Below are 26,933 nucleotides of genomic sequence, written 5' to 3'. Positions count from 1 at the left end.
TAATGGGTTTGCTTTGAAGACCACCTTAAGACATTACTGAATACATCTTCATTTACTTCATCTATCGCCATGTTTCAAAACGAGTCCACTGTGTTTACTAACGGTGCCCATTTAACAATTTCCATCGGTCTAGTGGTTCTCAGCTGTAATGTAACATACTAGTACGTGGTAAGTTTGAAAGATACTGCAAGTAATTATCAATATTGGTCAAAATACTGAAAATTGCCACTGATTTGTTACTTGAGTCTGCTCAAGCAGACTCAAGGAGATAATACCAACAATGATGATATTCTCACTCATTTGGTAATCATGCATGTTCTCTTGAATGGGGGAGAGAGGGACAAAGCTACAGCCAATAGTCCAGGACTGTGTCTAACCCACACCCCATCTCAACCAGCCATTCTGATGGATTGGTTCAAGAATAGAACGTCATGTAGTGTGTGTCCTGGTGGAAAAACAGTTGAGAACCATTTTTCTAATATTCCACAGTCATTTTCCTGAAAGTTGTGCGCACACTTAACTTTCTTCTTTCCTTTTTCTACTTCAAATGAAGGAATTTCATGTAATACCAATCTGGTCTGTTGCTGGCTTTGAATCTAAAAATTTACAAACTTGGTCCTTTTCTTTTTGCAGCTCCTCTAGAGACACGAGGTATCCCTTTTATACCTATGATTTCCCCAAGTCCTAGTCAAGAGGAACTACAGACTACTCTGGGTAAATTTCGTTTTAATATTTGTTCAAGGAGGGCTTGCCTTTTAGGAATTTCCGTTAAAGTAACCATAATACATTATGTTCACAGATTTTTTCTAAATAACAAGTTATTTAAAAATCCATTTCACTCAATACTTTTACATTAACTGTGTATTTGTCCTAATATTTATGCTGATTTTCAATATAAAATGAGAATGTTTTAACACATCTAAGATATGTTAAATTGGTTCTGGTTATTAAGTATGATTTAGAATACTTAAGAATTTTAAGTATTCTAAAAAGGAAAATGTTCCTAAATCAATGCTGTTCTTTTTTGTTGCTTTTTCTGTATTTTAAACTGCATTTGGGAAGAAAAATTACTTATCTAGTATTTATTAAGCCTTTACTGGGTGCACTGTTAGGTGATGCAGTTCTAAAAAGAAACTTTTAAAGAGGAGTTCTTACCATAGAGGGCTCACCCTCTAATATGAAGACAGGACTTGGTTATAATACTGCAGCCTCTGTGCCACCCAATACACTACATGCCTTTTTAAAATTTAAACCATGTAACTCTGTGAAGTAAGTTCTATTACTTGCTCCATTTTACAGATTAGAAAATTGAGGCATAGAGGGTTTAAAAGTTTGGCCAAGGTGAAACAGCTGGTGTCAGAGCCAGGATTACAATCTACACACTCAGCCGCCAGGGTGCCTAGGATTAACGTCAATGTTATACTAATTACAATGAGTGTGATAGAGAAAAGAGCAACATGTTGAACAAACAAACTACCTGGAGAAATAAGGGAAGGCCTCTCAGATTAGGGTCATTTACACTGGGTCTTCAAGTTGGAATGAGAGTTGACCAGTCAAAGATGCAAATGGTTCTTTCAAGTTACAGACAGATGGGAAAGAGGCACAGGGCAAAGAATGACAGTTAGACTAAACTGATGAGCAGGTAGTTGCCTGGAGAAACAAGGGTGGGTAAGTTGGAAAGGTCCATTGGGATGAGCTGAACATGCTTTCAAGGAGTTCAACACAAATGTGTTCACTGTGTGGGAAACTCCAGTTTGCCTGCCTCTTGGTTGAAAATGAACCAAAAAGTTAGAGTTCTGGCTTGTGTTTGTTGGCTCCTCTCTCCTGTCTACACTGCATCCCATATGGCTTTGTTTAAGTCAGTGGCCCTGTTTGCCTCCCTTCATTCCTTTTCTAATAATCCATTCTTTGTAGGTATCTACTGAAATAAAGTTACTGATCACATCTTAAAATAAAATCCTTTTGGAAGAAAAAATTAAAATTGAGCAAATATATTCTAATCAAATATTCATCTAATCTAGCTTATTTCTGCAAAATCAGTGGCGCCCATGATGGCAAAGTTAAAAGTACTTTTCAAAAACCACGACTGAATATGCTAATTATTTAACTTCTACTCCCTATTTTTCTAATGTGTCTTGGTTTATTCACATCAAAACCATTACCTGTCAATTATCACAAGTATATTTCTTGAGCAGAATCAAGAGAATACAAAAGCAGGACAGAAAACAAAAAGACAGCAGTGTATCATTTATACCAAGTATTTCCTTGGATCCAGTACGGGCAAAGTGAACAGTGTAATTTGCTGTGTCTGTATAATATATGATTTCAACGTAACATGGGAATGGGAGTATTGCTGTATGTATTTTTTTTATTTTGTCAAGAGGATTGTGTCTGTGTGTCAAACATACGCTCTGATTTTCACATGAGAAACATAGAATATTTGTTTTATGTGATGTAAATATACATCTTTTCATATGATATATTTCCTTTCCAGCTCATCAAAATAACATGTGGGATTTATGGGCAGGAAAGAGACGTGAAGGAGATAAATACATCGAGGCAACTAGGAGACTTTCATATATGAGCCATATCCAAGAATAGCCACAACTAGATTAATGATACAATGATCCTGAGCTAAAAGCTTTTGGAAATCCTTATAACAATCATTAAAATAATAGTGTAAAACAGCAGATATCATAAATGAGTTATTAAAATGTACCACTAACTTTGAATTATTGTGATGACTGAGTGTATTTCTAAATGCAACTTATCCTTTTATTATTGCATGGGGCAGAAAGGAATATGGGTTTTTTGGTCATATTCATAATAGTAATTATTTAAAACAAGCAATCTTACTGTGTTTTCTCTAGAAGAAACAGACCAATCCACCCAAGAACCTTTCACAACTAAGATTCCACGAACAACTGAACTGGCAAAGACAACTCAGGGTAATCCTCTCCCCTACCTCTGGAGAATAACTTTTCCTTATTTGCTTTTAATCAGGAAAGAAATTTTCTTTTCAGAATGTCATTTCTCATCACAGTGGATTACTTGATTTTTTTGTCATTTTATAGGTGAAAGAAATCAGCCAAATCTGAATACTTAATATGAATATCAGTTGAATGTAGGCAAGACAAGTTCTTTCATTGGCACTTACTTTTTTAATGTATTGTTGACCACTTGATGCTTATAACCAAGAGTGGAAGATCCCATTTTTTCCACACATTTGACCTTCTTTGCCTCATTTTCCATATCTGATAAATAATAACTGTTTTCTTCCTCTTCCTGCTCCTTCTCTAACTTCCTCCTGGTCCTCCTCCTTCTCTTCTCTCCTTTTCTCACTTTCTCCAATCTTCCCCCATTTGATGAAATACATTAATAAGAAAAAAGCTATTTTAAAAAATCACTTTTCAAAATTATGACAATATTTAAACATCCAGAGAAGTGATTTCCTACTTTTTATTTCTTCTCAGTGATTTTCTGCTTTTGGGGAAGTGAACTTGCCTACACAAAGCTCTATCTCATCTTCATGCACTCAGAAGTCTTTTCCTGTTTATGCTTTTCTATCCCACTATCCTACTTAGGTTATAACACTTGTGGACTGCTAATACTTTTTTTTTTTTTTAATGACCCCTTTTGCCCATCTCTGCCTCTATCAGATGGTAGAAAGCCAAAAATAAGACCAAAAAAAGCAAACATTTAGGGAGTTAGAAGACAAATAAGTTTATGTTGCCCATTATGAGTTCTAATTTGAGGTGGAAAGTTGGTGGGAGAAGTTTGATAATAAGAGGAAATGATAAAGAAGTCTAATTTTAAAGTACATGTGTCACTGGGGCAATATTTATTCCAAGTAAACATGACTAAGAAAGACTATAGTAAAGGGCAGTTCCTTTAAATTTTCTAAATCTTTTTTACTTGTTTGTTTGGTTTAACTTTTTGTTATGTTTTAAACTTTTATTCAATTACTTCATTTAATTTTTAGTTGCTGTTAATTTATAATTATACACAGAAGTCTGAAGTATAATATAATGACATCCCTCTCACATCTCTATTACCAGCCTCAACAATGAACAGATGTTCCGTTGTGATACATCCCTATTCCACCCTGATTTCTGTATGTCTATTATTTCATGTTTTTGCAAATCTCTTTAGTTTCTGGCTTAAGATAGCTGGATTCTCATAATCAATCTGTTTTTACCACAAAATACATAAATATTTACAACAAGCATGATAAATAAAGACTTTCATTCCACACAGGTTGTGTTGCCAAATGAGAAAGATTTCAGCTTTTTAGAGATTTAAGGATTTCAGAATGAGGACAAAAGACCACAGGCCTGTTCTTTCCTCATTTTACCTTTTCCTACTTTAAAGAGACTATCAATATTGTGTCACCATTACTAGTATATGTGGAATTTTAATCAAATTCCTTCAAAATATTGTATTAAATATAAATTTCACCTGTTATTGGGAGTATATCCATGATCTCATATCATTATATAAATTGTCTTAACATATTTGTATATGTTGACTTTTGTCTTATATCCTTAGCTCTTTTTCTATGTTTAAAATTGAAACCCTCAAGGCCATATATTGTTTGGTGATGAGCTATATAAGTAACTTACAACCTAAACTTAAATTATATTTAAGCTCTTTTACAAAAAAAATTCTTTCTAGACTTAAATGAAGACTATGAAGAAAACTAAAACAAAAATTCAGATGCCATGGCTTTGAAATCATGTAGTGCTGATTATTTCTGTGGTCTACTCTCAATCTCTTTCCTGTCCAAAGTCTTAAAATTTATATATATTCTAGAATGAGACAAGAACGATGATTCTTATCTTTTTTAAGCAGAAGCAATCTAACATTCAAAGGGATTTACGTGGAAAGATGAAATGGGTTAAATTAACAGGGAATCCCACCATCTCAAAATTGGAAGAAAAAAATTGCAAATAATCATCAGGCACTTTAGGGTCTGTGAGAATTAATTTTTATAGTGATTATACTTGGGAAGGCCCAAAATAAACAAACAGTGTGTGTCCGCTGTTGTTAGCTTGAAGTATGGCAAAATTCTGCTCACCACAGTCTTTACATTGGAAGTTTATAAATGAGCTACATTATAACCAATTTCACAGGCATACTTTTTTAACTTAGTAGGCAAGGCATTGCTGATTTATGGCTATGTAAATATCCACTCGATATGTGAATAAAATCATTAAAACGATGTAATCTACTTACATAGTTTGCAAGAAAAAATTTTTCCAAAAACATTACCAAGAAAGCTGGTGGCAGGAGGCAGTATGGGATAGGGAAGTGGGGACAGAGGAGAGCAGCATGGAGTAGATGAATTCCAGGATGAATGCTTACCTTAAAACCTTAGGATGCATTAATATCTCAGCAGGTTCTCACAAGTTTGCCTGCATACAATGGTCACCCACTTATTCATTCATTCAGCAAGTCTTCATTAGGATGCCTTTCTGTGCAGGTCTTGGATAATTGGCCCAGGGATTATCTGAGTTCTTGTTCCTTGCTTGTCCTCTTTTGATAGGCAGGGCACCAGATGTCATTTTCTGTCATTTCTACAGCATTATGGATGACACTGAGTGAATACTTACTCGTTTCAGGTTCATGAGCAAAGACCATTTGATAGAGACCACATACTCCTACACTTTCTTCTTTACCTACCTAAACATTCATTTCTCTTTTTACCTTTAAGATTGCTTGACTTCTTTAGCAAAATAATATTTCACAAAGACTCTTCACTGAGAGATTAGATGGATGGATGGATGGACAGATGGATGGCTTATGGGTTTATCATGCTAAGCAAACATCTGGTAAAATGAATGCTCTTGAAAAATAGGGACAAAATGATGACTAATCCTTAACACCTTACAAATGAACTACCTCATTCTATGTGCATCTTTAATTTTCAGTCATGTATATTTTCTTTGTTTTATTTTCCTTTAGCATGAAGTCTATAATGCATAATGGGAATTTTCTGAAACTTCTTTATACGTCCATGCAAAGTGTATGAGTTGTTGGTCCCTAGGATGCTAAATCTCCATTCAGGAGGCTTTGGTCTGTTGGTTATTAAATATAAAGTGTTCCTCTGTTTCAGCACCACACAGATTTTATACTACTGTGAGGCCCAGAACATCTGACAAGCCACACATCAGACCTGGTAAGTTGTTTATCTGATGACTTAAATAATCAGCAGGCAGGGGAAGATATGAAATGCATTGAAATAGCCAAATACACCAAAGGGGACCCTTACATTGCAATAAGAGATGTACAGAGACTCTGATCTGTGTGGATAAGTGGAAAGGTACTGATGAATCCACAAATGTGACAGGACTTGACTAGGGATTTTAAGGATAATCAGATGCAGAGATCACTATGAAATTTTATTGATTTAAAAGTATTTTTAAAATAGTGTTGGACAATTTTCCTGACAAAGAGGTTGCATAGAGTTGGCTATGACATGTTATTATTTAACACTTACTTTCAGATATTCTTTCTCTCTGAAGAAAAGATGGTCTCTTTTCAGCATAGAAAAGCTCTTGTTCTGGGAGAATATTTTTACTTGATTCCTTCAGAGAATAAAAATATCACAAGTTCTAAACAGCAAAAATAAAGTTATATATTAGGAAATATGTTAAATTTACTAAATTCGCCAAAGGTCCTAGGATTACCCTCACTGGAGCTTGTTCAGAAAAAAAGTTAACTTGGAGGGGCTGATCTAGTTCATGTAAGTCACTCTTATGCTGAGGCACAAGTTGGACCAAACGCTGGTGTTCTATTTTCTTTTTCTTTGTGATTCTAAGGAGTCTTAAAGTTCCAAATGATGAAACCTGCTACGAATGAATGTTCTCGGTGAATGCATCTTTAGAACAATAATTTTATATTATTTGGTTTATGTATAGTCCATATATTTTGTTATAATTTTCCAACATCTAAAGATAATTGGGCACAGAAATCTTTTATAACCATGTGTATCTCTCTGTGACTTTGTGTGTCATGATAGGTGTTGAGAGCTTAATGTGAGACTGGTTATATTAAACATTTCTTAAAAATAAGCAGTAACAATCATGGCTAATAATGACCGAGCACTGGCCATGTGCCCTGTGGGGTACAGTTGAGGAAGCTGAGGCACAGAGAGGAACTAGAAAGTGGATCAAAAGATGAGCAGTATGGCTCCAAAGCTTCTCACATAAGCACAGTACACTTAGTGCTCCTCCTTAAAGAGTCTTCTAAATGGGTTATAAAATAGGTCACCTCTTAAGGCTTTGGTAAGGCTATGACTTTCTCCCAAGCAGGAAAGAAAGTAAAATGGTTTCATCAAGTTCTATGCTTGACAATGGACTTTGTGAAAGGACTAGTATAATGAAACCTGTGTACCTAGGGATTTCCACGAAAGGCTGTGGAAAGACTCCAACTTATGAATGGAGGCCTTGACAAATACACTTCAGATTTTAGTTTTTCATTAGACATATGTAGTCCTGATCTTTCTTCAGTTCCATTTTGGAATGTATCTAATGCCTATAAATGAAACAAGATCTTTCCCACTTCGGATTATAAATTCCCTCGCCAGTTACTTTTTCAAGTCAAGTATTGAAGCCCAGTGATCACCTCAGAATACAAATTCAGGTCTCTATTTTCAAATTCAAGTCTATTATTTTTATACAAGACTGGTTTCTATATTCTGAATAATATTTTTGGTAAGTCATCTTTTTTATTGCCTAAATGACTTTCAATTCTCTGAGAAATTTTGTTTTTCTTGGCTGCAAACTTTCAATAAGACAATGAACTATTTATATCCCACTTTATTTTAGTTCTGAATAGGACAACTACAAGACCTACTAGGCCCAAACCCAGTGGGATGCCCAGTGGGAATGGAGTGGGAACAGGTAATAATCACAAATGTATTTCCTTTTTATCCTGTCAAAACTATAAGTGTTATTTAATTTTCATGATATTGTTGAATTCACGTTTTAATTTCCTTTTTACCAGTTTTTAAGTTCTTAGTAACTCTGTAACTGAAAATTATAACTCATTCCAAAATCAAAACTTCAAATGTCTCTAAAAATAGTGAAGACTTTTTCACTTTTCTAAACCTAGTCTGCTAGTTGCTATATATAATCTTGCTTCTGAAAAAGATCCTGATTAAGTATAAATTGAGTGAAAACACTAAAAATAGCTATTTCCCCTAATTTCAAAATACTTTTTATACACAGACTAGTCTTTGAACTGTAATTAGTTGGTTTTTAAGTTTATAATTTAACAAGTACCATTAAAATTTTTTTGAATAACTGCATCTGTTAGCAATCTGGAATATGAAATTTAAACAAGAAATATTTAATCAGAGCAATTCGCATTTGGTTACCCTGATAACAGTCATTAATGTTTTCAAATCATTCATCTTAAATAACATAGCTCTCGTCTAATCAGATCTATGGAAGTAAGTATTATGCTAGAAAAACTAGGACACTGATCTAATAAATATTCAAACACCCAACTTCATGGATAAATGGTAGTTATTTAGATGCCTTAACATAGAATTGTATCATTCCTTTTAAATATTTTTAGTAGTATAACTCTTGTGTTTGCTTAGGTAAAAAAAAATTAAAATTTATTTAATGTATATATATCTGATGAACCCATGATGGTTCTGTAATGAAAAAGAGATATGAATAATACCTAAAGATATTTAGTCTATAAATTATTTAGCTTTAAGAATGTGCTTTTTGTACTTGATTATTACAGTCTCTGAATTTCTAGGAATTCACTTATCTTCAAACCAAATAATGAGGCCAATACTATAAATTCATGACTTATGAAAAGCAAGAAAGCATCTCAATATCTATTTGTACTCAGCTACTCTTTTTATTCTTCCCAACTGTGGGATTAGATGGTGCACAATTTTTCCGATTGACATAAGCAATCTGGCTGTAAACACAGCCACCTTCTCTCAGATCCTTTTGGGAGGAAGGCAGGTACAAATTGTTTAATATTCAAATAATTCCTTGGAAGTTGCATTTAAGTAAAAATAAAAGAAAGCACTTAGATGTCAACCAAGCAAATGAAAGAACAAGTAAAGTAGCTGTGATCACACTTGAAAGCTACTAACCTTCACTATAATACTGATTCTTACTAGGAGCATGCAATTATCTCTCAGGGAAACAAACCATTATTATATTTTAGCTTAACAACAACATAAATATTTTTCCAAAGCCCATTTGTATTACAAATGGATATCTATTACCTTCTCGTATACATAAAGTCAACTTTATAATAACGAATCCAACTTAGCTTTGGAAGAATAATATAGCAGGGCTTTTTCAATTTAATTTGTCAATTGTTGGGAGAAATTGGGCCGGTGGGCACAGGTAGACAAAGCTGAGCTCACTGTTTCCTCTTTCTTTACTCGACCTCCATCCCTAACCAAAATTTTTTGTGCCTGGTCTATATTCTTTTATTTGTCAATTGGGATCCCCTGTCAAGGAAGGACTTGCTGCCTGCCTGCAGGGAATGAGGTCAGCAGACGGCATCCAGCTATCATCTCCCTCAGAGTAAGCTTCAACCAGAGAGCACTGAATGGAGATCTGGGCAGTATATCTCCATGTCGGCCACAGTAATTTATAGCAACCAAATGGAATTCATCCTAGGAATGCAAGGTTGGCTCAACACTCAAACAAATTAGTGTGATTCACCATGTTAACAGAATAAAGAAGAAAAATCATATGATTATCCAATTAGATGCACAAAACAACCTAGACAAAATTTTAAATTCATCTCTAATGAAAGCTCTCGGGAAATTAAAAATAAAAGGAAGTTTCCTCAATCTGATAAAGGGCATCTGTGAGAAAGCTACAACTGCCAAAATTCACACCAGCAGTAGTTGTGGCCGAGTGGTTAAGGCAGTAGACTAGAAAAAGCTGCAACGTTATAACACTGTACTTAATGGTGAAAGACTAAACACTTTTCTCCTAAGATGGAGAATACAGCAGGGATTTCTATTTTCACCACTTCTATTGAATATAGTAGTGAATGTTTAGCCAATGCAGTAGGCAAGAAAAGAAGTAAATGGCATGAAATTCAGAAATTGTAGATAACATGATTATCTATGTAGCATATTATTAAGGAAAAAAACAGCTCTCAGATATTTGCCTAGAGAATACTATTTTCAGAAACTGGTGAGGAAAAAATGTTTAAAAATCTCTCCTCTCCAGGTTGTAGACTTACCTTAGTCCACCTTCCTTTGATTCTGCATAGTTTTGATCAGACTTCTTTATAGAAATGCAGCTGTTCACAAAAGTTTGTTTTCTTCTCTGACACAATTCTACTGTCTCATCCACACTTTCAGCCTCTGTTGACTCTTTTAATACATCATTTTTGTGTTAAATGGTTTCATGTTCAGCTTTGACATCTTACTCAGAATATTTATCTTTATTATCCATCTCATATACATTTTCCTATAGTTTTTCTTGCTGAAGTTTTCAACTCAGATATTTCACATTTTAAAAAGTTAGTTAATAAAGCAAGTGTTTGTGATCTATAGGACATATTCTTTTTAATTTTATTTTTTAAAATTTTTATTTCAATGGTTTTTGGGTTTTGTTGTTACATGGATAAACATGAATAGTTTTTTGTTACATGGATGAATTATATAGTGGTGAATTTGAGATTTTAGTGCACTCATTACCTGAGTAGTGTACACTGTACCTAATATGTTATAGTTTTTTATCCCTAGCTTCCTCTCACCCTCCCCCTTCTGGGTCTCTAAAGTTCGGTATATCACTCTGTATGCCTTTGTGTACTTACAGCTTACCTCCCACTTTTAAGTGAGAACATATGGTTTTTGGTTTTTCACTCTTGAGTTACTTCACTTAGAATAATGGTCTCTAGATCCATCCAAATTGCTGCAAAAGACATTATCATGTTCCTTTTTTATCACTGAGTAGTATTCCATGGTGTATATATACCAAACATTTTCTTTATCTACTTATTAGTCAATGGGCACTTAAGTTGGTCCCATATCTTTGCAATTGTGAATTGTGCTGCAATAAACATACATGTGCATGTGTCTTTTTCATATAATGACTTACTTTCCTTTAAGTAGATACCCAGTAGTAGTATTGCTGGGTTGAATGGTAGTGCTACTATTAGTTCTTTAAGGAATCTCCAAACTCTTTTCTGTAGAGGTTGTACTAATTTACATTCCCACCAGCGATGTATAAGTGGTCCCTTTTCCCTACATCCATGCCATCTCATCTATTGTTTTTTGACTTTTGATAATGGCCATTCTTGCAGGAGAAAGGTGGTATCTCACTGTGGTTTTAATTTGTAGTTCCTATAGGACATGTTCTTTACAGTCTCAGACCACCTAAAGTTGTGCCCTTGGAAGACTTAAAAAAGGAAAAACAGATTCTGAGGCCTAAAGACTACAGACCTTTGACTGTTGAGGTCTCTATAAAAATCTTGTGACTCCATAAGCCCCAGGAATATCTTGAGCTCAGTATTTTATATGTTATTTCACATCATTTTAGATATTTTCCCTGATGTAGGTGTATTTTATACATGTATGCATAGATAGATACTGCTCTACCCCAAGGTTAGAAAGTAGCCTGCAGAGGTTGAGATCTAAAGTGGGTCATTTTTCTAGCATTCTGCTTTTCCATGGTTTCCAGAGACGTGTCCCAGCTTAGCTGATGTGTCCGACCTATTAAAATCTCCTTGAGGCTTGTAGCCTACAGAGATGCTACAAGCCATGCACACACCAGGCCAAGGGATTGTGCAAACTACAGCCCCACAGGCCAAATCTGGCTCAGTGCCTGTTTCTGTAAATAAAGTTTTATTGGAAACACATCTACCTTTCACATTGTACTATGTACAATGTGTACTGTGTACAAAGGTACTTATACAGTACTATGGCAGAGTTGAATCGTTGTGACAGAGACAGTATGGCCCACAAAGGTGAAAATATTTATTGTCTAGCATGGGGTTGGCAGACTGTTTCTGTAAAGGATAAATGTTTTCAACTCTGTGGGCAAAACAGTCTCACAGATATTTAATTCTGCCATTGTGCTGTGAAAGCAAGTATAGAAAAAGTTTGCCAATCCCAGTGCTAGACAATCTCTCTGACTTTCTCCGTAAGGGAAGTTGTGCAGCTATTTTTTCATTCAACCAACATTTATTGAAAGCCCATTATGTACTAGGCAAAGTGTAATTCTGAAACCACCTTGGCACATATGATTTGGCAGATATTGTTAAATACCTGAACCCTAGACTCCTTTCTCTACACCCTAATGAGGGAACCACAATTTACTGCCCCCACATGAGTGTGCTGCACTATAATCCAGTCCCCTCAGGCTGAGGAATGTGTTTTTCTGGGCTGTAACTAAATCTTCCAGCCTGCTGGCTCCCTGCCCGTGGCTTTTTAGCCAGGTGCTAAGATTTGGGACAAGAGTGCAGAAACCAATCATCCATAAATATCACCCCTTTTTGATCACAGGGAATGAAGTCACTGGTACATTTAAGAACCGATTTCCAGTTTACTGTTTGCAAAGTTTTTGTTACCATGGTTAAATATACCCAAATTGTTACTTCATTTTGGATGATAAATTGCTGAGGGGTGAACTATGTAAATCCAGAGATTTTTGGAGGACTCTCATATGGCAGTTGGGGGCTCATTCTGAGGCTCAAGTCTTGGTGCTTACAGAGCTGACTCTGCCCTTTAGAAGATGTGTTGGTTAATCCTGCCTGAGGGAAAAAGAAGTCAGGTCACAGCTTGGGCCAGACTGTCTAATTGGGTGCCAATTCCTGAGAATTCGTTCTTTACAGTATCTCTTATTGATTTTCTCCTTTCTCTTCCCATTCCCTCTCTGCTACCTTTGGCCTACATTTGCTCTCCTCTGACTCAGGGCAAGAGATGTTCACTAGTCTCTCCAGTTCTGGCCTGGGTGAAATGCCTCAACAGCAGCTAGGTGTAGGAGAGCAAGTCCAGAATGAGAGCTCAGTCTTCTGCCCCCAGATCTTTCCACTGAGCCACACAGCTGCCTTTTGCATGGCCCTTCCCAGCACTTTCAGGCACCACTGGCTTCTATCCATTTCTGAAGGCTGGAGAAAGTCCAGTTTTGCAGCTGATTCTCTATTTGGGAACTTATATCTAAGGATCATAAGGATATGATGCCTCTGTCTCCACCTACATAGAAAATGGCTCATTTCTTCCAGTTTCTCCCTGGATAAAGAAAAAGAGGGCAAGGGAATTTGTATCTTTGGTCTTACGTATAATATAACTCTGCAAAATTTGGATTCTCTTCAGAGCTCCTAGATTTCTAACTTACCAGCCCCTGTGACTTGGTGGATTTGCACATGCCTGGTCAGCGACTGCTGGCAGCCTTGGACTACTTTCTGAGTCCCACACACCCATGGCATGGCTGGATAACACATGCTTGCCAGCTGTGGCCATTTAGCCCTCACACAGTGGTGGCAGCTCAAGCCACCCAAGAAACAGAGTAGAGGGCTCTAGGAATATGTTCACTCAGAGTTACTATGAGGAATAGCAGGAAGAAAATGATCAGAGGACAGTTAAGTACTCTGTTCTTTGCCTCTTAGTGCTGAAGAGATAGGCTTTGGATCCTGGCATATGTAGGCCTGAATCCCACTGCTTCCTAGCTGTGAGACCTTGGGCAAATTGCTTAATCTCCCCTTGCCTTAGATTTTCTCATCCATGGGATGTGGATTATATTCCACACACAGAGGGTTGTAAGGATTAAGTCAAGTCATGAATATGTAAGGCACTTGCACAGTGTTGGATCAAAATACTTTGTTTTTCAAGGGCAGGAAGATTTGGGAAAGGGCTATAAAGAAGGGTCTACTCAAGACGACAGCCTACTAGCCTTCTAGGTTATATAAAACTTTGTATTACCCTGGAGAAATCGTGGTAAATCAAACCTCAGCCAGCCAAGTTACCCCAGTGACCCACATGCAGGTATTCTTCAATTCCCTATGCCGTTCACAGAGTAACCACTCAAATGACCCATTTCCCTTCCCCACTACCCCGGACAGTGAGACACAGGAGGAAGACTAATGAACCATTTGCCTTGTGGCCTGCCTATGGGATTAGTCACAAAAGTCATCGCCCCCAGAAACATTTTTTTCATACCACAAATAAGCTTTAATTCATGATTCCGTATGTAATTTTCTCCATGATTTTATATATTTTATCTCTTACTCAAGAAGCAGAGGATGTGGGAGTGCAATATTAGGTTCATCCTCTGAATGTCATAAATTAATGTGAAAATGTCATCTAATTTTTGGGAGGCAAAGCTTCCATTGTATATTTAATATATCTGCCCACACATTAAATGAAATCAAGTATATAATGTCCCCAAACAGTTTCTGGAACACAGTGAGTCCTCAAAACAGGGTTGTTGTCATTGTTAATGTACTAACTAGTATATTAATGTAAACATTTCGTTCCTATTTTTGATATGTAAATTACAGTCAGGTCCTCAAAGTAGCATGAATTCTTTTTTAGGACAGGTCGTTATTTCTGAAGTGATTTTTATTGTTTAAATTCTAAAAATGTCTGTTTCTATTCTTTTATAATGAAGACTGTCACCCAAACCAAGGAAGATTATTTTATAATATCAAAGAATAATTTTTAAAATATGACAAAAACCTAATTAGTTCCCTTTGGGATTGCTACCCGAAGTCCAAGCCTGAGTATTTAGGCAAATGGCTAGTAATAACCACGAGATTACTGAGGGGCTTAGGAGACAAAATATCACACAAAGTAATTTTCAAATCAGTTTCTTTCAAACAGTAATTTTGAGTTAGAGGCCTGCCCAGGGCTAATTTACAAATCCCAAAAGATCATTTGTGGTCTCAATAGCCTCATGCCAATGCCACTCCAGGAATAATTTTAAAGTCAATTCATTAAGTATAAACCCAAACACATTGGAATTCTAAGGTGTATGTGTGTGGGGTTTTTTTAATGGGCATAGAGGGATTGGAAGAAAAAAAGGTTTTTTTGAATTACAAAATGTACTGATGAATATTGGCAAAAGGTGGCCAGTTACCATAAATGAAATCCCACCTGGTGAGGCAATACCACCCAGTAAGGCAATGCAGGGTGAGTTTCATGAAAGATTTGGACAAAACCACAATTTACCATGAAATGCTAATTCTACAGAGAAAACATCACAACTAATGAATGTAGGGTTTTTATTTTTTTCTATAGCCAGATAGTAGAAGCCCGTTAAAATGTCTTGGCATAAAAACACCAATGCGCCTGCTCTGCAAAGAATGTACGTTATTACTGGCAACTCTACCAAGTTTCCATGGAAAATTTTTGCTATATGTTTATTCCCTTTCATTATCTCTGCTCATAGGGGTCAAGCAAGTACCCAGGCCATCAGGTGTTGGTAGAAATATATCAGTGGACTCTACCCACCCCACTAAAAAGCCAGGTAAGTAATAACATGCTGACTTGTATGACAGCTCAGCTCTGAAACTTGGATGGTAACTGCAGTATCATTTCTTGTGGCAAAAACAGCAACATCCACACAGCCCCCAAAGTATCAGAACCATGCACACAGTGCATGGGTATTGCTAGGAAAACATTTGGAATATTATCTTTGGAGAAATTAAAAGTGCTCTGTGCACAAATTAAGTATTAATAGGAATTTCTGATGTGATACTAACTTAATCATTACTTTCTATGATGTTCTGAGGGACCATAATGGACAAATGCTGCAGAATCACTGCGGTTTCTAGTTTTTATCATGTTTAAGTTTTGCTCTTGTGTAATTTATTACAATTTTTTTTTGCCTGATATTACTTATGTTCCTGATTTAAGAGTATGCTCTATGTAATAGGCCAAAAGTATGAATCTGGTGACTCAAAATACCTTTGGATTGAATAAGGACTTTTATTAATGTCAACTACCAGTACACTCCTGAACACATACACACAGAGAGAGAGAGGGAGAGAGAGAGAGTGTGTGTGTGTGTCTTTCTCTTACTAGTATACCAGGCATTTTCCTGGATTGACAATTTTTCTAGAAGATTTTAAAACCAACATATGTTATGCCAAAAAAAGATAGAAATTGTTTAACTATAGCACAAGATTTAAAATGTGGGTTAAAGAGGACTTCTCCGAGCACCTTTGACCTCACCGACCTTTCTGCAAATTATAAAAAGGTGCCTGTTTACCCCACCCTTTAGGCAAACAATGAGAAAAACAGTGCCCTTCCTCTGGGCTGGAAGCCTTGCATGGGAGCTCATAAGTGGATGAGCAGAGTAGGTGCTAAGCTTTGTCCCCCACTTACACCTCCTGGGCCAAGTGTCTTTGTGTGGTACACAACTACCACAACTGTTTACAGTGAGCCTGCTCCCACAGATACAGACTTGTTTCAGCCATCAGGTTCACCTCGATGTAGTCTTTGAGAAGTTCTAAAGGATTTTAATTATAATTACATAGTAGAGCTGAGAATGGAGTAAAACACCCACAAAAGGAGAAATTCTATGCTTTAACAATTTAAAACTAAAATGGTGTAAGAAATTGTAGGCTCAAAATAAAAGGCAACTGGGGATAATGAAGTTCAGAAGTGTTCCTGTTAAGTCTACACGGAAAATGAAAGATGTTAAATTCTGTACATGTATATAACCTTTCAAAAAGTAGATATACCTATGTACAGTCATCTGTTGGTATCCGTGGGGGATTGGTCCCAGGATGTACCTCAGATACTAAAATCTGAGGATGCTCAAATCCCTTATATAAAATGATATAGTGTTTGCATATAACCCATGTACATCTTCCCATATACTTTAAATCATCCATTATAATACCTAATGAAGTATAAATAATTGTTATATTTTGTGTTTTGCTGTTGTATTGTTATTTTTATTGTGGTTTTTAAAAAAATTTTCCATCCACAGTTGTTTGAATTAACTGATGGGGAACCCATATATATGAAGGGCCCGACTGTATATTCACCTATAATGAGGACATGTTTTCTATATACTAAAGTGCTTTGTTGTCCCTGGGGACATTACCAACATTAATTTATAGGAATATCTGAATATATTTGTGTGCACTTTTCTGTAGAATCTATTCTCTGTCATCCAACTGCTAATTATCAAACATTATTTTTTATTTTTAAAACTCTATTTTTTTCGATAGTGAATCTTTATGACGGCTTTATCTAAAATACAATCTCTTATCCACAATCCCAGGGACTCGCCGCCCACCCTTGCCACCCAGACCTACACCCCCACGAAGAAAACCTTTACCACCAAATAATGTCACTGGAAAGCCGGGAAGTGCAGGTACGTTAGTCATGTACCTTCCTTCTCCCGCCATGATTTCGGTTTTACTAGCCAACATAAGCTCTTCTTGGCGTGCTAGCAACAGGCACACTATTGATGTGTGTGACATGTTTGTGTTGGCCCTGAAGACTAGACACTGTAAATGATGGCTTTCAGGACTTACAACCTGATTCTTGGACTGAAAGAAGGAAACCATCCCTCTGCATCTAGGCAAGTTTGCTTCTTAGATGTCTGAGTGCTTGGAGCCTAGATTGAAGCTGACTCAGACCCTTCAACAAATGGATTATTTTGGACAAGATGCTGTACATTGCCAAGGGCCCAGGAATAATAGATGCGATGACTTGTCATTGACTTATCATTCTGTCTCCTGAAATAAAATCCTGTATGTCCCACTGAAAGCTCTCCTATCCAACAACCTTCATGCCAGGCCTGGTATTATGGTGCTCAGGGGAAGATTTGGGACTAAAATATTCAGGGTGACTGAAAGGCCTAGCCTGTGCAACAATACAGGAATATGTTTTGGAGGCAAGCTGCCTCTTACCTCCATGCCTGGGCACACACATTGCTCCTCCCTACAGAATGACCCTTTCCAGGCTTGGGATACTCAGACTTCATCCTTTTCTTTAAAAACCTTCCCTAACTCCTCAAGATAGTCTTGGCACTGCTTCTCTGTTCTTGTCCTTGACATACACCTCTGTTAGAGGAAAGAGACAATTGTGTCAGACCTGTTTGTTTGCATACTTCTCTTCCCCTACTAGACTGTGAGCTCCGTGATGACAAAGTCCTTGGTTTTTTTTCTCTGAATTCCCAGAACCAAATCCAGTGCTTAGCACATAGAGGATATTTGATGAGTAATAACAAAATGAATAAAGGAATGAAATTGAGTCAGTAAAATTGACCTAGTTCAGAAAGAAGCTTTACCTCATACTGAGGGTTCTTCACCCAGTACCTGCCAGCAAATTGCAGCATGTTCCCCATCTTTCCTCCCTCTCTCCAGAACACTACTTCCTAAATATTTTGTAGGTGGAATTGGGATAAAAGTGTTAAAACAGCTGTGAAAGACGAAACTGATGAGGATCGCCATGAAAAGGAGTGGATGTCACTGTTTTCACAGGATGAAAGGAGGCTGTTGTGATGGAGCTTGTAGGATGTCCCATATGTGCACGGTGAACTCTAGGTCATTTTCCCATGGGCTGAAGGAGGAAGCAGCCTCCCATCCATACCTCTGGTGCCTTTCTGAGTCAAGGCCCAGTGACATGGCCTTGCTAGGAGACCAGGTTTCCCCATTTACTGTAACCTGGGGCAGCTGTGACTTGAGCTCCTGCAGCTTGCAGATCAGACTGGATGAGCCACAGGGTGATGCCTGAGTGTGCCACTTGGGGGCCCCCTCCAGAGCAATGCTGTGAGGCTGTGTGCCTTAAGGAGCAGTTTGATGGCCTTGGTGCCTGCCATATAAACCCTTGTTCTCTCCTGTCAGTAAACGTAGCTTTGGTACAGCCCACCCAGCCTGAAGAACTGTAAATACATTCCACTTCTGAGATAAACCCTAGTCCCTGCTCTCCACCCTTACCCTCCACCATTCACCTACCTCTAACTCAAGGAAAATGGTTGCACTGAGGAGCCAAACCATAATTGAGGGCACTGGTACAGATTTGGCCTAAGTAGCATCACAGAAAGTGTATCTTGAATTCCAGTCCAATGTCCTTGAGTCCTCTGAGGCTCTCTCACATGTGTCTGTGAGCACAGTCTGGGGCTGCCACCATGAGACATGTGCCAGTTGCCCTCAATCTCCAGAACCACCCAGGCTTCTGAGTCCCACTCTCCTCACCAGAATGAAAATGCTATGCTATGCCAGCATTTCCTGTTGTCTCTGTCAACTCTGGAAAGCCCTTGTGGACTGCAGTGCAACTTCTCTTGGGTTTTGCTTGACCTCTTGTTGTGGCTCATAACCACTAGGGTCAGGAACATGCATCCCTGGAGGCCAGGCCAGAGGCCCATCTGACTACTCAGCCCTGATTCCATGCTGGGCCATAGTCCTTGGGTCAGGCTTGTATCCCTTGACTCTCTATTGCCCAAGAGTGACTCCTTCTCCCAGGTGGAACATAAAATTCAATCTAGTCTCCTTGCAACTCCAAACACCCAGACTTGCCTGGACCTTGGGATGGATCCAGTTTTAGGGACTTATAAGTGTTTTAAGAGTGGAGGAGTCACTGTTGAATATAGCAATCAGGGTAGCACTGTACTGGCCACCAGGCCAGAATCATGGACATTAACCCTAGGAATCTTTTTCCTTCTTCTCTAGCCATCTTCCATGCCTGCCACTGAGTCTCCCTGACAGATCTCATGTCCACCCCTTCCATCCAGTCCCACTGCCTTTGCTGCAGTTCACCTTCCTTTCTCTTGCCTACACAACTGACCCAGTCCCTAAAAATAACATCCAAATCCATGGTATTCAACTTCTTTCACGATCTGCCCTTCCTTGCCCCTCCACTTTCAGCTCTTATTGTACCCCTTCAAGTTAAACACACCAGGCTGTTGCATGCTTCCCTGACATGTTTCTTATTATAACCTCTGTCTATAATATTGCTCTTGTCTCTGCCTACCAATAATTTCTCCTCTATTGGCACATCCTCTGTGAAGGCATTTCTCTGTCCACTCCAACCCGACAACCCTCCATCTTTCCTCACAGACATAACCACTCCCTCTTCTTATGTGCCCCCTCTGTGATGTTATCTAGTACTTTTTCACAATGTCTATAATAATGCTTTGATATACTTGGCTCATACATCTGTCTCCAAGAATCAGGTCTTGTTTTCTCTCCAAGGCTGGTCTGTAGTGCCAAGCCACATGGCGAGTGCTTAAAAACATTTACGGAATAAATAAATGTTTATGGGAAACTTGGCAGTGTTCCTATAAAGCCTGACTACTTTGGCTCTACATTACAGGAATCATTTCTTCAGGCCCAATAACTATACCACCCCTGAGGTCAACGCTCAGACCTACTGGAACTCCCTTGGAGAGAATAGCAACAGATATAAAGCAACCAACAGTTCCTGCCTCTGGAGAAGAACTGGGTTCGTATGGCAATCAGTTCTCACTGGATACTTAGCTGTGAGGTGCAAAAGATTTTAAATGTTGGTGGGGATGGGTGAGTCTCAGTTTGCGGTCTTCTATTTTACTCCATTTTATGATTAATATGGTTGTTTTTAATTTTAAAATTATGCTTATTTTCAACACTCCCTTATAGAGTATTATCCTTCCCTTAGCAGACATAGAAGAAACTGCCTAACTTTGGTTCATAAAAAGATCTAGACTACCTAATGCTACTACTAAATCACATTATTACCAACTACACATATCTTATTAGTGCATATTGACCACTTGGTTATAATTTGTAATTCATTACTCACACTATAGAACACCTTCCAGCAGGACACAACTAAAGGCCTTATATTGTGGATGAATACGTATAATTTTAAAAAATCAAAACTGCAAGCAGTTTACAAGGAGAAATATTGAATATCTTTAGTCTACAACTTTTTCATTGTACTGTGAAGCTTTTTTATCTTTTGCTAAAATTGTTCATTATTTTCCATTCTCAGAAAATATAACTGACTTCAGCTCAAGCCCAACAAGAGAAACTGATCCTCTTGGGAAGCCAAGATTCAAAGGTATGTATGATTGGCTGTGAATCTCACATTTGAAAAGGCTGTTTTTGGTAGGTATATCAGCCAGTTATTGCTGTCTAACAAACCACAAATCTTAGTAGCCTATTATAATAATAAGGATTTATTTTTCATGTGTCTGCAAGTCAACTGGGTGTCAGCTGATCTAGGATGTGTTTAGCTTAGTGGTTCTGCTTCTAGCAGCAGGTACAGCTAGGCCTCGTGGGTTGGACTCAGGTCCACCCCACATGTGTTTACTCTGATTCCCAGGATGAACAACCAACAGTGACCCAGGGAAAGCCATTTTCATAACAATGCAAAATCAAGAAAGGGTGTGTCCAAATGCAAAACCACATTTAAAGCTCCTTTTTGTGTCATATCTACCAATATCCATTGGCCAAAAAATGTCACACAGCCAAGATCAAATCAAGGATTGGGGAAGAATACTTCTCCTATGGACATAAAGAATAGTTTTGAACAACAATCTACCACAGTAGGAGAGATATAATATGATATAGAGCCCTTTTTTCCTGAAATGTAACATTTGATGAATTTCAACATATGTATACACCCATGAGACCATCACCACAATCAAGATAATAACCCATATATAACTTCCTAAAGTTTCATCATGTATCTTTGCAATCCCTTTCTCTTATTCCTCCCACTCAACCCCCCAGTGCCTACGTGACAACAGGCCTGCCATACTATAGCATGTACTTTATGAAATTTTATATAAATGAAACAGTATGAACTATTTTTGTCGTCAAGCTTCTTTTATCAGCATAAATATTTGCAGATTCGTCTATGTTGCTGCATGTATTATCAGTAGTCCATTCCTTTTTATTGCTGACTAGCATTCTATTATTTGGATATTCAATAATTTCTTTCTTTAGTAAATGCATTCGTGGCATTGCTATTTTTTTACATTACTGATAAAGCTATTATGACTATTCATGTACATGTCCTTGTATAGCCATATGCTTTCATTCCTTTGGACGAATACCCAGGAAGGGGTGGCTACATGACATATAAGTGTTTATATAACATTTTAAGAGACTGTTTTCCAAGGTAGTTGTACTGTTTTACCTTTCTGCCAGCAGAGATGAGAGTTCTAGTTCCTCCAAATCCTCACCAACATTTGTTATGGTCAGTCTTTTTTATTTTAGCCATTTTAATAGGTGTGTAATGGTATCTGATTATGGTTTTAATTTGCAACCACTTAATAACATTGAACATCTTATGTGCTTATTTGCCATCTATATATCTTTTTTGCTATTTCCAATTTTTTTGCCCATTTTAAAAAATGGAGTTGCTTCTTTAATGTTGAATTTTGAGAATCTATATTTTCTGGATACAAGACCTTTTTTAGATACATACTTTGAAAATATTTTTCCCAGTGTGTGTCTTCTAATTTTAATGAAGCTCAGTGTATCAATTTTTAATAGAATTCACTTTCTTTAATAAGTATAGAGCTATTCAGAAGATCTTTTCTTTTTTTTTGAGATGGACTCTCACTCTGTCACCCAGGCTGAAGTGCAGTGTTGTGATCTCGTCTCACTGCAACCTCTGCCTCCTGGGTTCAAGTGATTCTCCTGCCCCAGCCTCCCCAAGCAGCTGAGACTGCAGGTGCCCACCACCATGCCCATAGTTTTTGTGTTTTTAGTAGAGATGGAGTTTCACCATGTTGGCCAGGCTGATCTCAAACTCCTGACTGCCAGTGATCCACCCGTCTCGGCCTCCCAAAGTGCTGGGATTATAGGCATGAGCCACCACGCCCAGCCTGCATTTTATTTTGGGTGTGTAGAACCTTACATTTAATATGGCTATTGACATTGGTACATTTAAATCTTCATCTTGCTATTTGCTTTCTATTTTTCCCATCTATTCTTTGTTCCCTTTTTTCCTGTTTGTCAATATTCTTTTAGGTTGAGTATGTTACGATTTCATTTAATCTTTTTTGTTGTCTTACTAACTGTAACTTTGTTTTATTATTTTAATGGTTGCTTTGGGGTTTATAGTATGTATCTTTAACTTATCACAATCTGCCGTCTAGTGATAATGTACAATTTCACATATAAGAACCTCACACTAGCATAGCTTTACTCCCTTCTTGGCCTTTGGACTATTATTGTCATACATTTTACTTTTACATGTTATATACATTACCGTAAGGTGTTTTTATTTATGTTTAAACAGTAAACTATTTTTTAGAGATAAATAATAAGAAAAACATTGTGTATGTTACCTATGTGTTTACTGTCACTGCGCTTTTCATCCCTTTGTGTGGCTCCATATTTCTGTTGGCATTGTTTCCTTCCTACCTGAAAGACTTCCTTTAATATTTCTTTTAGTGTGGGCCTTCTGGCAAATAAATTCTTACAGATTTTGTATGTCTAGAAAAAGTGTTTCACTTTTAAGGTATTTTCACTACTTATTAAATTCTAAATGATGTCTTTTATTTCAATAATTGAAGATGCTGCTCCAATGCCTCTCACTTGCATTCTTTCTAGTAAGAAATCTGCCACAATCCTTATCTTTGTTGTTCTGTATATAACATGTCTTTTTTTTGGTCTGCCTTCTTTAAGGATTTTCTCTTTATCACTTGTTTTGAGAAACTTGATTATGACTGGCATATAGTTTTCTATATTTTTGTTGTTTCTAGGTATCTTTGAGCTTTTTGGATCTATGGGTTTAGAAGTTTTATCATATTTGAAAGATTTGGGACCATTAGTTCTTAAAATATTTTTTTCTGCTTACCCACTTCTTTACCTCAGGTACTCCAATTATATGTATATGAGACCACCAGAAATGGTCCACACAGCTCAGTGATGTTCATTATTTTTAATGTTTATCTTCTCTCTCTCTTTTTGGATGTTTTTATTGCTATGTCTTTGAGTTCACTAATCATTTATTCTGCATTATTTTATAGGTATTCTAACCAGTGCATCTTCTGTCTTGTACCTTTCATCTCTAGAAATTTGATTTGGGTCTTTTTTAATATCATACATGTCCTTACTAACTTTTTGAATATGTGGATTATAGTAATAACTATAATTCTTATCTGATTATTCTAACATCTATGTGAGATCTACATTGGTTTCAAATGATTTTTTTTCTCCTTATTATAGGTAATATTTTCCTATGAATTTTACCTTTTAGGTACTGGATTTTTTTTTTAATTATTCCTAGAATATTCTTGAGTTTTGTTCTGGGATATAGTATAATACTTGAAGCTACTTGATTCTTTTGAGTCTAGTTTTTAAAATTTATTGGGTGGGACCAGAACTGTGTTTAGGATAGAGTTAATTATTCCCTACTACTGAGGGTAAGACCCAGTGCCCCATAAAGTATGAAGTTTAAACTATGCTTGGGGTATCAAATTACTTTCAGATATTAGCATAAGCTAAACTTATTCAGTAAGTAAATCAACACCACCCTATATCATGTGTCTCAGAGGCAAGATTTTGAATTTTCCTAGTTTGAACCATCCATATCATGGCTTTCAACCATCTGCTTATAATATGAGACCAAATGTCCTCAAATTATATTTATGAGCTCACTTCCATCTTCTTCACGAGTTTCAAAAATGTTAAATGTCAAGGGTCCTCTCTCTCGTAGGTCCTCATGTGCGATACATCCAAAAGCCTGACAACAGTCCCTGCTCCATTACTGACTCCGTCAAACGGTTCCCCAAAGAGGAGGCCACAGAGGGAAATGCCACCAGCCCACCACAGAACCCACCCACCAACCTCACTGTGGTCACTGTGGAAGGGTGCCCCTCATTTGTCATCTTGGACTGGGAAAAGCCACTAAATGACACTGTCACTGGTAAGATCATGGCATGAGGACTGTTATGGTGGGAAGCTTTGATAACAAGAGGACCCTGGGAGTGGGGTACCCTGGGTCAACATTGACATGTGAAGCATATCTGGGGAGGAGCCAAAACTAGCAGTTTTGCTGCCTTTAAGGCACATTATTGTCAACAATGTCATAGGATGAGAAAAGATCATCTTTGTCTTTTTTATGGGCTCCCTGTTAATTTAGTAGATCTCTTCAAGCTGCATTCTTTCCATCTCCTCTCAGAACTCTTTTTCACACCATGAAGAAGAAGCTAGTCTTTCATTACCAAGAAAATTACATTGCTGATTAATTTAAAACTAATTTTCCTTTCACCACCCCAATTTCTAGTTGACCTAGAACTTTCTAGCAGACTAAGATTACTTCAACTGTCTTAGGGTAAATAAAAACAAAAATTCTATTCCTGATCAATTTTCTGCTCATCTTAAGAAATTTTGATTCTGTTACCACCCACCAATTCCTCTAAAAATGATTGTGAAAACTAAGAAACCCCAAGACACTCTTTGAATTTGTTATACAACAGTCTGATTCTCCATAATGAAGAGGATAGTCAAACGAAAGGAGGATGAAAAAAGACTAGCAAGCTAAATCAGCTAGAGGATATAGCAAATAGCATGGTAGGTGAATTCCTGCCACCCAAGTTCCTGCCATGTACCTGGTACAGGCAGGCAGGGAATAGAGGGGTCAACTAAGAGGCCATCAGGAAGAGAGAGGAGCAGTGCACAGGACCAGGTAGCACACGCAGAGACTCAGGATCTGCCAAAAACATTTCCTACTGCACATGGAAAACAGCAGCTATGTCTCCTCAGATAGAACCATTGGATCTGGGCAACTTCCAATGTAAGTGGCTTATCTTAACTAGCTTTCTTTACCATGTTTTGTGAGTTTCCCTTTCTCATGCAAAGCTAGCCTTTGTTTTGAGAAAGAACCCACTGCTACCCATGGTTCCTGGAGATTTTCCTAGTCCTGCTTCTTTCCTTGGGACTGTGCTAATAGGTACTGCAAATATCTAAAAATCAATTAATCTCTCAGTACTGATTATCTACATCCATTAAAATGTATAAAACTCTTCATATACTGTGCTAGTAAGGAGTTCCTGTGATTGTCTGAGGCTTAGTTCTCATGAAACTAAATGATCTATAAAATTTCATTTGCCTTAAAGATACGGAACATTGAGTTGGAACTGGTTAATCTAATACATTTAATTATCGAATACACATCAACTTGGATATATTCATAATATCTGATGTAACTTTATTAAGCTGAAGAATTGGCCTTTCTGATTGTATAAATGTTTAATCTCAAAAAATCATGGATAGAGTATACTTTATCCATCTAACCAAACTGCTTTTGTAATGCTGTTACTAAATGTTAATGAGTTGCTTGAGATCTGTCATGATACAGAGGATTTATAACAATTTTCATGGACAAGGACCACATCTCTTTAGCTGCAGAATTTCCTAAATAGAATTAAGTTCATATTTAACCATAGTTCACCTAGTCCGTATTTAAACATTGGACCATTTGCCCTAAAATCCTGTTGGTTTTTCATTCCATTTTGTTTTAGTGTTCCCTTACATACCACTTGCTTTCAAAAGCGACTGTTTACAAACCAGCAGCTCAGATAATATAGAGATTAATTCTTATATCTCTTGAACTGACTTTACAAAAAGGAACTGAGATATAATAGAGTTATATCTATTCTTCCCCCTGAGTTGGCTTCTTTCTTTGAGTTGATGGGGACACATATTCACCTCCAGTGAAGACATCCAGGTTCAGTTGCTTCTACATGTCCTTTCTATACTGAAGTAGAAAAAGGTACACCCAAAAAATTGGCCATAGCCTGGATCCTTGGGCAACTTCAAGTTGTTAGTTATAAGCATCACAATCTGATAGTCCAAGAGCATGCTGACACAGATTTAAATCCTAGACCAGCTTTATTTTAGATAGGCAACTTGTGTATGAAATTAGACTGTTTGAGCCTTAGTTTCCTTAGGTGTAATAATAATAATCCTCATTGTTATCAATTTATCCTGAGGAGAAAAATAAGATATTTGATATGCAGCATAAACTAGAA

General features: G+C 37.2%; 1 protein-coding gene across 50 annotated transcripts in view; it reads left to right on the top strand.

Annotated features, from left to right (window-relative positions):
- The window catches only part of ABI3BP (ABI family member 3 binding protein), a 255,252-nt gene that overhangs the window by 208,968 nt on the left and 19,351 nt on the right, over nt 1–26,933 (top strand). For 47 of the 50 annotated variants that reach the window (XM_063661543.1, XM_054479900.2, XM_054479887.2 and 44 more), the window contains 9 exons: nt 634–714; nt 2,871–2,948; nt 6,116–6,178; nt 7,830–7,904; nt 15,393–15,470; nt 17,238–17,330; nt 20,276–20,404; nt 20,933–21,001; nt 24,617–24,826. In XM_063661543.1, coding sequence (XP_063517613.1) covers nt 634–714; nt 2,871–2,948; nt 6,116–6,178; nt 7,830–7,904; nt 15,393–15,470; nt 17,238–17,330; nt 20,276–20,404; nt 20,933–21,001; nt 24,617–24,826 — 876 coding nt within the window. The remainder of the gene's footprint in view (nt 1–633; nt 715–2,870; nt 2,949–6,115; nt 6,179–7,829; nt 7,905–15,392; nt 15,471–17,237; nt 17,331–20,275; nt 20,405–20,932; nt 21,002–24,616; nt 24,827–26,933) is intronic. The other 3 variants (XM_063661552.1, XM_054479884.2, XM_054479881.2) reach the window with 1 other exon arrangement.

Source organism: Pongo pygmaeus, chromosome 2 (genome assembly GCF_028885625.2).
Source record: "Pongo pygmaeus isolate AG05252 chromosome 2, NHGRI_mPonPyg2-v2.0_pri, whole genome shotgun sequence".
Taxonomy (NCBI): domain Eukaryota; kingdom Metazoa; phylum Chordata; class Mammalia; order Primates; family Hominidae; genus Pongo; species Pongo pygmaeus.
The sequence above is the reverse complement of the archived record's forward strand: the minus strand, read 5'-3'. Positions and strand labels throughout refer to the sequence as shown.